The 16,022-nt window shown below is 46.0% G+C and overlaps 1 protein-coding gene across 1 annotated transcript in view; it reads right to left on the bottom strand.

Annotated features, from left to right (window-relative positions):
* Positions 1-16,022, bottom strand: part of fndc3ba (fibronectin type III domain containing 3Ba) — a 58,284-nt gene that overhangs the window by 24,441 nt on the left and 17,821 nt on the right. Inside the window, 9 exon segments of the mRNA XM_030116631.1 lie at positions 365-486; positions 821-874; positions 1,099-1,237; positions 1,332-1,391; positions 1,478-1,629; positions 3,837-3,895; positions 14,274-14,404; positions 14,742-14,913; positions 15,028-15,259. Coding sequence (XP_029972491.1) covers positions 365-486; positions 821-874; positions 1,099-1,237; positions 1,332-1,391; positions 1,478-1,629; positions 3,837-3,895; positions 14,274-14,404; positions 14,742-14,913; positions 15,028-15,259 — 1,121 coding nt within the window.

Raw genomic sequence — 16,022 nt, 5'->3', positions numbered from 1 at the left:
CGTCCAACCACAGCTTGATGTGTGAGCGAAGCTGAGGATGCATTAGGGCTGCTATGCATTTGTCCAGAGAGCTAATGCCTCGTCCTTCACTCACACTCCCATCTATCATTTACTCCCTCCTCCCCGTCGCCCCGGCTGCAAGCGAGATGCTCCCCGCCGTAATGACGGCCAGCGGGACGGACGGGGGGAAATGGCAGGAAAATGGGAGCGGGGGGGAAAAAGTCTCATGACACATGTAGAATAATAGCTTTGGAAAGGTTGACGCTCGTTTCTGCTTCTGTCTGCCATCAGGAGAAGCGAGGAGATGAGAGTTTTCACACGCATGTATGAGTGTAATTTGCGATTGTGCTTTCGGCGGCGGTACCTGGTGCCGATGTCGTTGTGCGCCGCCACTCTGAACGTGTAGCCGCAGGCGGGGAACAGCCGCGTCAGCTTACAGTGTCTCTGGCTCCCAAAGTAACATTCTCTGAAAACACTGTTCTTTCCCTGCAGACACCGGGAGGCACGTTTAGGACGCGAAGACTGATGAGAAAAGTAATTTGCAATGTGATTTCAGAGCTGGAAAGCTTGACGATGTAAAAGAAATTAAAATAGAAATGAAAAAGAACGATTTATCATGTCTCCACTATTCACATGGACAATACTGAGACTCGAACCGGGTAATTCACACAAAGATGGGAGTGCTAACCACTACACCACTGTAATCCATAGTCTTGTCACAAGTTGCCTGAGGAAATGGATATTTACATGAGTTTAGCAACAGCTCTGACAGAAGGACAGCTTTGTGTTTAAGGGATTTGGAAGGCGAGGGCAGACTCACCTCATCCCACTCCAGCAGGTAGTTTGTGATTTTAGATCCGTTGTCGCCTGGAGGCTGCGGGTGACGGGAAAAACGGACCGAGGGAGGAAGACGGGAAGACAAAGAAGACATTCAGAGATGAGCTAAAGGTGCAATAATAACTGACAACAAGATGGACTCAAACAGCCCGCTGTGTTTTCAGGACTGACTGAAAATGTTCTCCAAACACACTGATAACATTCAGAGGACTGATAGCAAACGTAAGGCAAGTTTGCAGGAGCACGCTCTGCCTGCTGTACCTTCCACTGTAGGGTGAGGGTGCTCTTGCTGCGGTGGGTGAGCTTCGGGGTTTGCGGGACATCAGGGACGCTGCAGTGTGTCGTGAACGAGCTGGCTTCTGAACACGAGCCTCGAACTGAGTTATATATTGCTGACACCCTGACGCAAAAGACAGCAAAACAGTCAAAACAGGTTTTTCCAGCAAAGGAGAAATCTGAGTTAAATCCACAAACGGGCCCGATTTAGTCCTTACCTTACGTGGTAGTCTGTCGCTGGCCTTAGGTCTTTCAGATTGTACTCCAGTTCTTCACCACTGAGCAGAGAAGCAGAAGAGTTATCTCACAACACAGACATGACGTGAATCCGAAGTGAGTCTGAACTCAGACATTGACTTCGTACCTGTATATAATGCGATACTTTCCGTCTCTCCCCTTGTCCGAGAGAGAGAGCTCATAGGAGCACGACACGGGCATCCCGTTACTATGCCTGTTCACCAGCCCCGCTACGGGGGCCCACGACAGCCGCGCAGCTCGCGCCTGAATATTGGACACCTGAAAAACACAACAAAACATTATTATTACATAAAGCTGACAGCTGCATCCTTTCTGAAAAAAACCCCTGCATGGACTGGTGCATTACAGACCAGTAAATTCCCTTTAGATTTATTTTTATTTGAGCAAATATTGATCCTTACAATGAAAAAAAAACCTCTCCTAGTTAATTTGCATTTGTGTTTTTTCGCCCGTCTGCTCACGCATGTCGATCCAGGTAACGACAACAATGCACTTAGAGCCATTCTTTCGAATGCGGCTGTTGTTTCAAGCTCAGACACATCAGTGCCAGTAACTCGTGGGAAAATTAAAATGAATGAACACACACGCACGCACGCACGCACGCAGGCAGGCGTGTTTGTGTGTCTGATGGCGTCTGCCTGCGAGTGCATGCATGTTCATGGACGTTTTCGTTCCAGTAAATGGCGGTTAGCCAATTTAGCATGATTTAGTCCAATCTGCCACCTTTCCAGACACCGAATCCGATGAATAGGCAATGAGTGTGCCTCGCTCGCCCTGCAAACCACAGCTATGTCCACACTGTCTGTGAGGATAAGGTACGGGCTGACTGGGGGAAAAAGTGCTTTGATTAAGAGATTTTTTAAGAATTACTTGGTTTCATAATCCCCACTCCTCTTGTACACACAGTAAATGATACATTATGCAAGATGTGGGAAGACAGAGTAACAAAGAGAGAGAAAAACCTTGAAGAACAAGACAAATGGCTGCTGGAGAATAATCACAAAGGGCACATTTTTGAGGTTTGTGGTCTTCGTCTCTTGTGAGCCAAAAACCTGAGAGACAAATAACTACCTGGCTGCAGTGAATCTGCTGCATCAATCAAGCAATCATCTCTCATAGTCATCTAATCCGCTCGTCAGAAATCTATACTGTAACTACTTTAAAAGCGCGGTGCCGACTCAGCATTAGTCCCAACGAAATGATGAGCCTTTATCAACACGGCTGCAATGAGATTTATTCTCAACGTTCAGGAACGTCTGAGACACGTGAACGCATGGTCCCACTGTACATCCTGAGCCCATCACGATCACATTACCGGCTCCGGCTGCGTCCAGATCAGTCAAACACAACTGAAATTTGCCTTCGGCTGCTTCGTCAGTTCATGCTGTTCCCTTGACTAGGATGGGAAGCTTAGTGAAGTAAACTAATAAAAGCCAATTTAATAAGAGGCGAGATGTCTTCCAAGAAGCAAGATCAAACCAGCGGCTTTGAAAAAACCTGGACAAGTATGCATAGATACACTCTGCGAGCATCAAACCGTCCGAGGTAAAGTGTTTCGGTGACTCTCCTCTGCAAGAATTCATAAACAACTTTGTCCCATCTGCTGTTTACACCTCCTTCACTCGCCTGCATCCTTCTAAATGCAGTTCACCTGAAAAGGATCGAGACAACTTCTACATGAAATATTTTCTAATAAAAAGCCCTGCAACATGGTGTGCAGCTAAATCCATCAAGAGGCATATCTGTGTCTCTGTTTGTCTCCAAATATAAACACACTTGAACCTGAACCTTTTTATATCAGTGCACTGCGGCACGTGGCAATGACGGTGCGTCACGGCGGCCATTAATGTCACAAAAGTATCAAATCATCGACAAGGACATCACAGAATTGCCTCTATATTTCCTTCCATTCTGTTTATCGGCATTAGTTTTTTTCATACGAGAAGTCATCTCAGGTTCTGGGAGTGAATAAATACTAGTGAATATGTATTGCAATCTCTTCAGTGCATTAACTCCTAATTAAAATATTTAAACAGTTCTATCTGACCTCCTGTCTCACACATATTTAATGGTCCAATTGCACAGTCTGTTAACCGAGGCTGCTCAAGGAGCAATGAGAATTCCTCTCGACCAAACCACGCGTGCATTAGGCAGGAAAAAAGTGTTTATAATTTATTTGAGCTGATGGAGGAGCGGTGGGAGGTGAATGGCATGGATGAGCAGATGCTGCCCTCATGTGGCCACAGTGGGAACAGCTGCAGTCTCCCTGGTCAGCAGCCTGAATAAAGCAGACGTGTCCAATCCAGGAGGACTGGGGGGGGCCGCGGTCCTGCATGTTGCAACTACTAGACACAAATCACTGCAGCGTTTGCCTCTCATATTAATCACAGTGACAAGATAAACATGTGGAGACATCAATATCATCACCAGCTCTGACTGGATCACACCGAGGTGAGCATACCGACCTGTGGTTTGTCGATTGCAGACAGCATGTCTTGAACTCGCTTTCCCTCTGAATCATGATCTGGGGAGAAAGGAAAAGGAGAAAAACAAAGTCTTTATCACGGAGCTCTTATGTCCAAGAAGCTTTGGTACTATCACGTCTTGAAATCTATGCTTCATTACTATCCAAGATCAGCCAAAGTTTGGATTTCAATTGCAGCATTTTAAAAAGCCATAGAAAAAAAAAGCATCTTGACGGCCTAATCAACCCTCTTATTGCCTGTCAACTTACTAGGTCAAACCAACAGTCCAGCCGTCTGTGGAAACGTATCAGGGATAGCCCAAAAATAGGATGAAAACAGGCCTTAAGTGAGTTGTCTAATGGTGTGTGTGATGCAACACTTGTTTTCTTCAGCAGGCACCAATTTCGTTTCATCAAGTCATGATGAACACAGGCCCTGGAAAAAACACTAAATTATCCAGGATTCCTCAGAAAAGCATTAGTCACGAGCTCCCGACTGCGAGCAAATAAAATGGGGATCACCAAAAAAAAATAAAAAAAGCAAACAAAATGTGACTCATACTCCAGACACGACAGCCGCTTTCTTTCTACATGGAAATTGTTGGTTATCTTTGGAGCCATTAGTTCACTGAAATGGTTACTCTCATCTCCATTATGTATAATTTTCAATCATTTCTCACTACACCTGTGAATAATTATTCACAGAAACATGTGAAGTCAGTGGTGTTGTTGCAGCCCTGCAGAGCAGCTTACTATATGCAAAATCACACTCGGTACAGAGCCAGATGAATGTAATGACCTGAATCCTCAAACCCCCAAAACCCCGTAAGGAAAAACAAGATAAACAGGTCTTGGATCTTTCTTACATATTTTCATTTTTCATGACTACCAGGGAAACAAATATACTTGATGCAATTTGCTGAACCAGATAACGTTGGAAAATCAGGGAATGTTCGCCATGTGGACAAGAAGGAGGTGATCTCAATTTGGAAACCAAGTCATTAGTTAGTGCTGATTTACACCTAATGAGAGGAAAAAGTGGACAATTAGTTGTTCTTATTAAGTGGGTTTGATTACTGTTATTTTACATAGGTGGTTTTTTTAAAGATATATTTTAAAGTACATTGAGTATTTTACTGCTTGGGTTGTATAACAAGGAATGCAAAGACATTAATTTTCATCATACAAGTGAGTGAAAAATTATTATACTGGTGATATAAAAGGAAAAATAGCCAAGTTACAAATCTCTCCAAGTGTTTTCTTAGCTCTGTTAGCATTGACATGTGTGCACAAACACACACATGCTTAAATCTGGAGAAGTGTCACGTTGTCTGAAGGTGATTTAGTGGATGCTTGAAATGGTTACGAGAGCGAGTGTGAGCGCACATGTGCAGGTAATGCCTTTTGCCCCTGAGAGATGCTCAAAGTTACGGTTTTTCCAACCAGAGGAGACCTGCTGTCTTCATTTGTGTGACCCCCCCAACACACACACACACACACACCCCAAAATCACACAGGATGTGCATTCATGTGTAAATCTGAAGGCAAGAAACGAGATGAAAACATAGAGTTTGCGAGTGGCAAACAAAACAAAAAAATGGATATAAAAAGGATTTACACCAAATAGATGTAAACGCATATGATTTGTGGATAATGCAGTGTGTGTGTGAATGCGTGTGTGTGTCACTCTGACAGCTTGTATGGAGTAGAGGGCCTTAGTGTGCCTGGGGGTACACTTATGAGTCATGGCAACAGTGATGTCATGGAAGCACAACCTCAAATTGACCTCCCTGTGTGTGACTGTGTGTGTGTTAGAATAAAAAAAACGCGAGCAAAAGAGGGCCTGTGTGTGTATGTGTGTGTGTGTGTGTGTGTGTGTGTGTGTGTGTGTGTGTGTGTGTGTGTGTCAGTCTCCCAGTCTCAAGTTACAGCGGATTGGTAATGGGCAATAGGAGGAGGAGAGTTAAGCTGGTGTGTGTGTGAGTGTGTGTGTGTGTGTGTGTGTGTGTGTGTGTGTGTGTGTGTGTGTGTGTGTGTGTGTGTGTGTGTGTGTGTGTGTGTGTGTGTGTGTGGTGTTCGCAGAGTTCAACAGGTGGAATACACATTCTGCATCACTGCTCGACACATTGGCTAATTAGCGCTCTCTTAAACACACACACGCACGCACACACACACACACACACACACACACACACACAAACACACACACACACACACACACACACGTCCTCTTTCACCCATTTACACAGAACCAAACCTTCTCTCTCTTTTATGGAACAAAAAGCACGCCGAGAGTCGAAGCTCCAGACATGAACAGTCCTGGCAAATAACAGACTGACCCAGCTTATTCCAGCCATTCATCAGCGCCGAGTGAAGGAGCAGAATATGGCGAGCTCAGCACTGTGGTCGTGTAGCTGCTTGTCCTGTAATGCTGAGATCACTGAGCGAAGTGAAGGAGGAATTTTCCTGCATCATCACTTCAGCTGTTCCATTTTAGTCACAAATGAAGAAAAAGAGAGCTGCATGTTCGCAGTATTTGTTGTCTTCCTTTTTTTTTTCCATGTTGGAAACTTACTAATGATCAATATGCATCATAATAAAAACTGACAGGCACATGTGATCCCAGATGCCCACAGTCCAAGATGATCTTGATCTGTTTCTTCAATGAATTCCTCCTTTCCGAGGCTGAATAATGACATATTCATTAAATTCTGCTGCGTTCAAGCAAGGAAGCATTTGAAAACACGCAGTACGTTACACAGTACGGACAAAGAGTTCCCATCTCTGAGCTCAGATTCTTTCATTTATGCATCCATCTAATAAAAAGCTTTATCTAACTGGAGTCTGCGCTGCACTACACCGTGGCCTTAAACTGGAATACACTTTCAGTTTTAATTTTCTAACCATTAATCATTGTGTAATCGAACTGTACTTATAATGCTTAAGCCGTAATGCAATGGAAACAACTGCGTCCCAGTTTTCCCAACTCCAAACCAAAGAAGACCCAGGCAGGTTTCAGTAAAGTGAATATTGTTGGTCAGACTGCAAGTCGAGCTTGTGACAGTAGACAGACTTATTTATTATTTCAGGAAACTGGCCATGAACTCTGAAAACACCAGAGCTTCACCTCACTGCTCGCTGTTATGACTCGCTGCGGCGGGCGAGTCCAGCTGCTTAAGTGTTTAATACAGAGATCCGCCACAGAGCGCCGACGCCGACGGCATGAGGCAGGAGTCGGCCCTCCTCCCGGCGTTTCCCCCCCCCTCACGCCGCTTTGTCCTCACCGTCCCTTTTGTCCTACATCGTCTCCGCTTCTGCCCACGCACGCTCACTTCCTTCTCCCCGTCTGACCTCACATCCTGTCTGCCGTCTGCCGGCCTGCGTTTGATTACCGAGGACGGCCAGACGGAGAGAGGGAGCGCGGCGGACGGCAGGAACGGAGGGAGGAATGGAGGAGTGGGGGGCAGGCCGAGTCAGAGCCGGGCGAGAAGGGAATTCAGGGGAAGGCTGAAGGACAGAGTGCACCGAGAGAAAAAGGACAGGCGAGCGGAGTCTGGGGAAGAGATTACATAGAAAAACACGAGGAAATTGAAAGACAAAAAGCGAGCCAGGGATCAGCGGAGGGGAGGAGAAAGGGATGGATGAAAGGAGGAGAGGAGAATAGGGCTTAGGAAGATGTGAGGCAAGAGTTACACGAACTGCGCGACGTCAGCAGAAGGTGCTGGACAGATGCGCCGGTCTTACTGCTGAAGTCCCAGCAGCCCCAGTTCAACTCCTGCTGTTGGTAGAGAGTTCGCATGTTCTCCCTGTGCATGCACGGATTTTCAGCTGAGCAGTGCGTACTCGTCCACATGTCTAAGGTTTTTTTTGGTCAATCTAACTGAACGTGAACGGCCTTATTCAGATTTTTATCTTCATTCAGCACTTTTACAGCGCTTTAAACTGTCCGCCACATTCACCACAGAAAACGGGAGTCAAAATCCCAACCTTGGGATTTGGAATTGACCCACTTTTCCAACTGAGCTTGCAAACTGAGCTAAAATCTTTTTATATCACCATTTTGCAAGCAAACATTGTTTTTTTTTAACTTCCTGATAACATTACTGACTTGTAAAATGGAGATATAAGCTACAATTTATACTATCAACACAGCCGGAGCTCTCCTTCTCTTTTTTTAATGCAGTGAAACCATCTTTTCTTGATTAGTTCGGTCCTTGTGTGTCTAGAAGGTAGAAGCTCGTTCACACAACTGTATGTGACATGGATTTCATCGGCTTTAAGTCGCTCTCGCATTTCGTTCTCCACTGACGTTATCCCGTACGTCACCTTCACACGACACCCGAGCCTTCAGGGAATAAATAAACAAAGCAAACCAAGAACGGGGCTATTGTTCTTAAAGCATTCATGTGCGAGGAAGAAGCTTGGAGAAAGTGATGTGATCCAGGATTTTACATCCATGGGAATCTGCAAACTGTTTTTTTTTTTTTTTGCTGCGTTTCTGTGAGCTGATGGTGGATGTGAAAGAAGATTACATCAGACTGTCTGTGGCTGCGCGACTGTGACGACGGCAGTCCGCAAACCCACTTCACTGTACGAGAGATTTTAACCGCAGATTTCAAGCCTCGATCAAAGGCAGCAACACGACTGTCTGACTTTTGTCTGACACAAACAAATCGCAGCGTGTATCTGCTGCCTCCAGGCACCCTTTAACTGTTCTTTCAAAGTTTCAGAAACATCCGATTAACATCAATGGTTTGAACGAATTATGTCCAAGAGATTTCCATGAGTACTTAGTCACATCAATGCCCAAATTAGGCCTAATTCTCTCTTTCTTTAGTTTTTTTTTTTTTTTTAACATTTACAGGATTCTTCTGTTTTTATGCTGCATTCTTCCCCACTTGTAGATAAGTTGCGTCAGTTTGAAACAAAGCTTTAGCTAAACTGAGTCATTTTGACATTGAGGAGGTTGCATTCCTCCTGCATGACGGCCTGTGGTTCTTAGACACAGTCTGTCTGCGCCGGGACAGAAAAAGACCTTTAAGGCCCGGAGGAAAAAAATGCGAAAAATGTGGCAACGGCCGCTCGTTCGCTCGCTCGCTCACTCAGCCCCCCTCTTCACACACACGCTGGGCCACAGGGAGCACGCGGTGCCCAGAAGGAACAGAGCGAGGGATGATACTCGTCTTTTAAAGCCTCTACTCGGGGACGAACAAAGTGACGGACGCTCGTTTCAAAAGGGAAAGAGAGGCAGGGGAGAGGGAGAGAGAGAGAGAGAGAGAGAGAGAGAGAGGCGTGGAGGGCAAAGAAGGGAGAGCAGGGGTAAAGCACGGGGACAGAGTCCAGACAGAGGCGGGAGGGGAAAGGGGAAAATGGAGGTGAAGATGGGCACAGACCTTGAATTCCTCACTATTATCATCTGCTGCATAGTGAGCATTCCATCTGTTCAACAGCTGACACACACACACACACACACACACACACACACACTCACACAAGTTGTTGGGACATGCCTCAATTTGTGGTTGTCATGGTAAAGGTTTGGTTCTCATGGCCGGAGCCCCCGATCGTTTATAAAGGGGGATTAGAAGGGGAGAGAGGGATGGAGAAATTGGCACCGAGAAATGAAAAAGTGAAGTATGAAAGAAAAAAGACAACAAATCAGAGAGTTCACAAAGAAGTCACGTCGAACTCCGAAACAGAGGGGGAAAAGACGCGCAAATGGGAGGCTTTAGTTAAAACGGTGTTCCCGGAGGTGTGCGTGACGAGAGAATGTTTCTGAAAGTGTTGCAAAATTGAAAAAAAAAAAACAAAACAAGATGAACACATGAAAGCCAGACTTCCACTATGAGCTACTTTACCTTCTCGTCGTGTGCACATTAATGCACACAGCCATAAAAAGACAAGAGTCCACTGGTAGGTGTGTACGTGCCCTGAACATCAGTGCAACCGAAGCAGGTAGCATGAGATTAAAAGGGGGATTTATTTCTCAGAACCCTGACCCCATTCGACCCTGCTCAGCCAAAACATATCTTGAGAGGAGTGTGTGCGGGCTGGCAGACGCACAGCGGAAAGTGAATCCGTCTGACGGACAGTAGAGGCACTGAGAGAGAGAGAGAGAGAGAGAGAGAGAGGGAAGGTGGGAGAGGAGGAAAAGGGACAGGTGAATAGAGAAAGAAACAGTTAGCAGACAGAATGAGACAGAAAAAAATACCAACTGTGTTGCGACATGAAGAAAAAGCTGCTTTGTGTGAGAAAAGTATTGGGAAGTTGACTGTGTTTGACACAGTTTGGCGTGTGAGGAGTTTATGGCCGACGTCACACAATCCACCGGGCCGGACGGGGAAGCTCCCGCCGTCCTCGCTGTGATTGGCGGGAACAACCTCCTCTTCTAATCCCACTCGTCCTGTTACAACATATCATTCCTCTGCTGCTAAAGCCATCTCTGTCAGTTCCCTCTACACGTCCCGTTTTGATTGTTTTATTGCTCAGTTTGTGCATTTCAGTTTTCTCTCTTTTCCATTTCATTTTTTTATCAACTTCCCCCCCCCCCCCCCCCCCCCTTAAGCCTTAAGCCCGTTCGAAACCTCCCTCTTCCACCCCACTGCCCTCCATCTTGCCATCTTGCCCTACAAACATGGCCGTATTTGGGTTTGCGGGAAGGGGCTGGAATTTGTGCGCGTGTGTGTGTTGGAGGAGGGGGATTATCACCATGGCGATTCACAAAAACAGTCCAGTAAGGGAACGGTGGGAGTGTGTTCACACATTTTCAGGCCCGCTACTCCAGCCGCAGCAGGAGGAAGTCAGATAGCGGGGAAGGAGGAGTCCGATCGCTGCCGGGTCACGACTCCGCTGACTGGAGATGACGGAGGGCGACTCAACAGCTCAAATTAGATTTCCTGTTTAAAACCTTGAACCACCATCAATTTCATCAGTGTCATCATCACTATCTTCAGCTATTATTGAGAACATAGTAAGATTACCTCCATGCCAACGTGAAATAATTTGTATGGAAACACATTATACCCTCATCCCTGATCAATCATATTACACCATGTCATTCACATGATAAGACGAGTAATACGAGGGTAGGAACTGTAAAGTATTAGCAGTAGGACCGTCTCTTGAAATGATGCTGTTGCAGGGTGATCTCAGTCTGCAGTCTTCAATATACTGAACGTCGACCGTGGTTCAAAGAAGGGGAAAGTGATGAAGTGGGGGCGAGGTCGTGCGAGTTGGTGCATGTGGCAAACAAAGGCCGGCCCATGTGGTCCGATCCCAAAGATCAGCATCTGCAGGTCAAACTGTTGCAGAAGTTCATGATGGTGCTGACAGGAAAAAGCCAGAAAACACTGTGCCTCATGGACGTTATTGCCTACCGAGCTGCACAGTTACATATGCAACCCCATATGCACAACATTTCAAGCAGTTAAATGGTGTTTCTCTTATTTTAACACATATTTGAATTTTTTTTAAACATGATATTAGGAAACAGCTCTCTTTTTCACTGAGGACAAATGAAGTGTTTTCTTCTGTTTCCGTTGTTAAGCTGATTGTGCAAGAATAAGTTCAACTGGAAGAAAAAACCCCACAGTGTGTTACGGGAAAGTCCAGCTCATTATATGTGATTTAGCGTTGCATAAAATGTTATTTTACTTAATGGATGGGTTTGTTTTCCACACCTTTTCAGACGCAGTAACACCCAAGAGACCTCTTATTTTCCTCACATCCCAAACACAGAACCAACATGGCGGACACAGCGGTCCCTGCACACATCTGGTTTCCCCTGAATTCACAGCAACTGGCAATGACGTAGAACCAAGAGACGGAGGAGCTGAGGGAGCCGCTCCATCTGTTTCTGTGAAAAACCCAGTTTTTCTGAGTGAGACAGGATCTGCGGTGGTGATGATGCACGGCCAAGATGGAGGAACAGAGGGGACGGAGCCCACATCTGTTTCTGCTCAGCGAGCAGCTCAGTTCTGAGGAAAAGGGCCTGTAGAGCAGGATTTACTAGGGAATGGACCCTGCTGCCTCACTGATACACACACACACACACACACACACATCCAGAACGCAAGGGTATCAAGGGCAACGTGTAGGTGTGTGTGTGTGGTATTCTTTTTTGGATTGTACTTTGATGCAAGGAGCCAAATATCGAGTTTGTCTGAATATTTGTCTGAATATTCCTCTTACGGCTTCTGTCTCTCTCCCTCTCGTCTCTCTTCTCTGTGATTAAAGGGTTAACGCTTCCCTTTCTCCCCTCCTCTTTAAATCTTTCATCCATCTTTCTCCTTCTCTCATCTGTCCTTCAGATTCAACATTCCTCCCCTCGCTGTGTTCGGCCCCCTGTCCGCCGGACCCTCATGCTCTGATTGTTTTGCAGGAAGCCCAGTCACGAGGTGTTTGTGCATGTGTGTGTGTGCAGTGTGTGTGTGTGCGCGTGTGTACGGTATATATGTAGCTGACTCAGCCTGATCTCCAGTGATGTACTGAGACCCCAGTAGACCAGAACAGACATCCAGTGACCTGCCGACACACTTCTTCTGCGTGTGGAGTGTGTTGGTGTTGTGTGAGCGATCCCGGGTACTCAGCTATGAACTGATATTTGGAAAATAATGACTAGTAGAAATACGCTGAAACAGAAATGCTGAAGTCTCAGGTTTTACTGATGTGTACAAACAACTTTCCGATCATTTTACAAGAATACAATTGTAAATCTTGCACACTATATTTTCTGCATGTGAGGATTATTAATCAATAATGATCTGGAAAAAAAAAATCAGAAAACAGTTATGTCAGCTATTTCTAAGCTAACCGAAATCATAAAACAATAATGAAACAAGAAAAGCTTGACATTTTTCAGTTTATATGTAATGAATGAATTACTGTGGTTTTTATGACATGAGGCGGTTTGTTCCGTACGTCATGCGATTGTTCTACCACCTACCGAAGTGGCATGACGATGTAGTCACATTTACACATCGATAGGAAAGTATGTGCTGCACGCATGACGCCTGCGCTTGTGCTATCAGATCGCCGGACTTTGGGAAACGCACATGCATCCACGGCTGACCCAGATGTGAATGAAGGCTTTCCTGTGATCCGACGCCGTACCGTGTGGGAACGAGTCCAACATTTTATGGAGCGTCTAAATTTAAGGCAGAATCCGACAGGTACGGTCGGACTGTGGACGAATTTACGCGCTGCCTTTCATTTCTTCTGTCAACACCTCAGCAGACTGTGTGTCAGCTGTGCAAAACCAGCATCTCCTGCTCTCCTCTAATAACTCCGACATCCATTTGATGTGTCCAGAGACAGGTCAATAAAGGAGGACCAGGAGTGAGTGTGTGCGTGCCATCATGCCTTCTGCACATATGCTGAGCCTTGTGTGTGTGTGTGTGTTTCTGTGTGTGTGAGTGATAAGGGCGAGCTGCGGTGTCTAAATCTCAGAGCTCAAAGGTTTCCTTCATCTCCAGCAGGACTCTACAGGTATGTGGCTGCTCCCTCCCCCCCGTCTCTCTCAGCCCGCCCCCCCCTCCTCCAGCTCAGCCTCCACCAACAAGGCCGGCATTGTAGCGGGGGTAAAACGATAGTGCTCAGGGACGAGTTCAGCTATGTGGTTACCCAGACAACCCCTCTTTACCCCCTTCCCCATCTTCCAACCTAACACCCCCCCCCCCCCCCCCCCCCCCCCCACCGCCCCCGCCCCCAGGTCCCTTCACCTCGGCGAGGCTGCATTCATCCATTCATTATTCTGTGGGTGACTTTTGTGCGACCAAAGAAAAAAAAAAAGAGAGTGAAAGAGAGGAACGAAAGGTGCGTTTCATCCTGCCTCCTCGAGTCCGGGGCAATGAGGGCAAAGCCAGCCGCGCAGAGACGGACAGGGAGAGGTCAGCAGGAAAACCACTTCTTCTTTCACAGAGACATACCACATAGCTCTGTTCCATGGTGACAGCATCTTTACTGTGATTCTCAGCCTATGCAGATGTGTGCAAAAAGTTTAAGATTGCTTTGTGATTTTTCTCTTGTCAGTTGCTTTTTATTTTACTTTTTTCATATTTTACTCATTTCTTGCATTGCCTTTGTCGTTTCAACGTGTCGCCTAATTAAAAGGAGTATTGAGGATTTTTTAGGATTCTTTTAATGCATTCTTGCTTTTCACGTTCTTGTTTTGTCTCATTATCAGTTTATTGATTTGGAACTGTTTCACCATGTATGTAGTGATTTACACATGAAGTTTGGTTGATTGATTGACTGAATGTAAGATTATGTAACATGTGAATCTGTGATACAACTGACAAAAAAACCCAAACAAGGCACTAAAGTGATGTTTGCTACAGGAAAAGCAGAGCTTACAGACCTGTGTGACTCCTGAATGTTCTATACCAGCAGTGTGTGTTGTGTGTGTTCCACTGCTCTGTGTGTGTACGAGGTGTCCTACCTTGTGTGTGCGTCTCCGGTTCACTGTTTCGCGGACTGCTGCGGAGCCGCCTCTCCGGCTTCTTGCCCCCCGGGCTGCCCACTCCGCCCCCTGATCCCACCGACCCCAGCGACGGGGCGTGGGATTTGCTGCTGCATCGCAGACAGATTTGGAAAAGGAACAATAATGTAAGTCGGTTTGGGAACCGAACGCATGAGATAAAACAAAAGAACAAGTTCAAACAAACTGCCGGAAAAACCAGTTACAGAAATGAGTAAAATCCAGAGGTGGAAGTAGTGAATTAGAAACACGTTATGTTCATAATGAAAAACAAAATAATCTGGTTTCATTCATCATCTGATGGCCAAACATCTCATGGGAGCATGTTTATTTACACCATATCCTCAGTTTAATGATGTGACTAGTTCATGAATTAATGAGGAAAAATGAAATTATAATGAGGACGTTACTTCTCAGTGGTGAGGTTACCTGTATCCGTTGTGTGCCGGGCCCAGACTGCCTTTATAGAGGGTGGAGGGAGGGGAATTCAGTCGGTTCTGTCGCTCTAGCTCTCTCTGCCCCTTCATCTTTTTGGGCTGTGGCTTGCTGTACGTCTCCTCTCTGCCTATGAAGTTCGACATCCCGTAAACTGGAATAATTTCTGCGAACGAAAGAAAATGAACGCATGAAAACCCTGAATCAAGAGGTTCAATTTTGATTCATAATCACAGAATTAAAACCACGTTTGACTGAGTGTTTGAAGTCCTCGCCATACCTGGATCGCCATACATTGGCGGCAGGGGGTGCTGGTAGTACTGGTGGGGGGGCAGCTCCCCTGGGCTCACAGGGGGGTAGAAAGAGTGAGAGTTGGGGATGAAGTGAGGGTGAGGCAGGTACGGGGGCAGGTGGTGCGTGGGGGAGAGAGCCGGGGAGTAGGAGGGGGGGTAGCACTCCGGAGACTGAGGCGTGACCACCACTCGGCGGACCCCCGTGGTGTCCTCCAGCACCTGACGGCCAGACGAGCACATGACAGCATTAGTGTTTATATTCTTTATGCCTTTTCACAAATTTCCACAAGGATTTGGACATGATCACAAAACAAGCACAATTCCATCTTCAGCTTAGAAAAAACGCAGATGACATATTCCACTGACACGTCAATGAAAAAAAATATTGCAATAGCTCTGAAATTAGAATTAAAAAATGAACAACTGCTCAGTTTTTATATGTGTATTTCTTACTTTCAGAGCCCTCTGTTCCCCAGTTGTTGTTTTTTTAAACAAACATTAATTATACTCAAAAATTAGTTCAGAATACTAATAAATCTTGTTTTGCTGTATCATGTCTTCTGAAACATGAACCGGAGCAAACTGCACTGAAGGCGCCATCAGAATGAAGTTTTACACAGCAGCAGAGTGAGAGGAATAAAAGCAGCTGAAGGTAAAGATTGAATGTTTTTGAAATTGTCACAAAAACTGACGGCAGCACCAAATGACAGCGAGACAACCGATCATGTGAAGCCTGAACTTTAAACTCACAAATCATGTGAGTTCTGTAAACTCAGGAGGAGCTTCTTCCCTCAAGTTGTCCGGACTGTGAACTCTGACCTCGAGTCAGCGGCTCACAAACGGGGACAGGAGACACGCGGCTGTGGGTATTCCAGCGGTAAAATGCTTTTTGCCTCTGGGGTGATTGGTGGACCAGATGATAGAGCAGGTCGGGGTTCAGATCTTACTGCCCCCGAACTCCACAGACACCGTATCAGGAAGG

The sequence above is a fragment of the Salarias fasciatus genome, chromosome 19 (assembly GCF_902148845.1).
Source record: "Salarias fasciatus chromosome 19, fSalaFa1.1, whole genome shotgun sequence".
NCBI classification, from domain to species: Eukaryota; Metazoa; Chordata; class Actinopteri; order Blenniiformes; family Blenniidae; genus Salarias; species Salarias fasciatus.
This window is presented reverse-complemented; position numbering and strand designations above follow the sequence as displayed.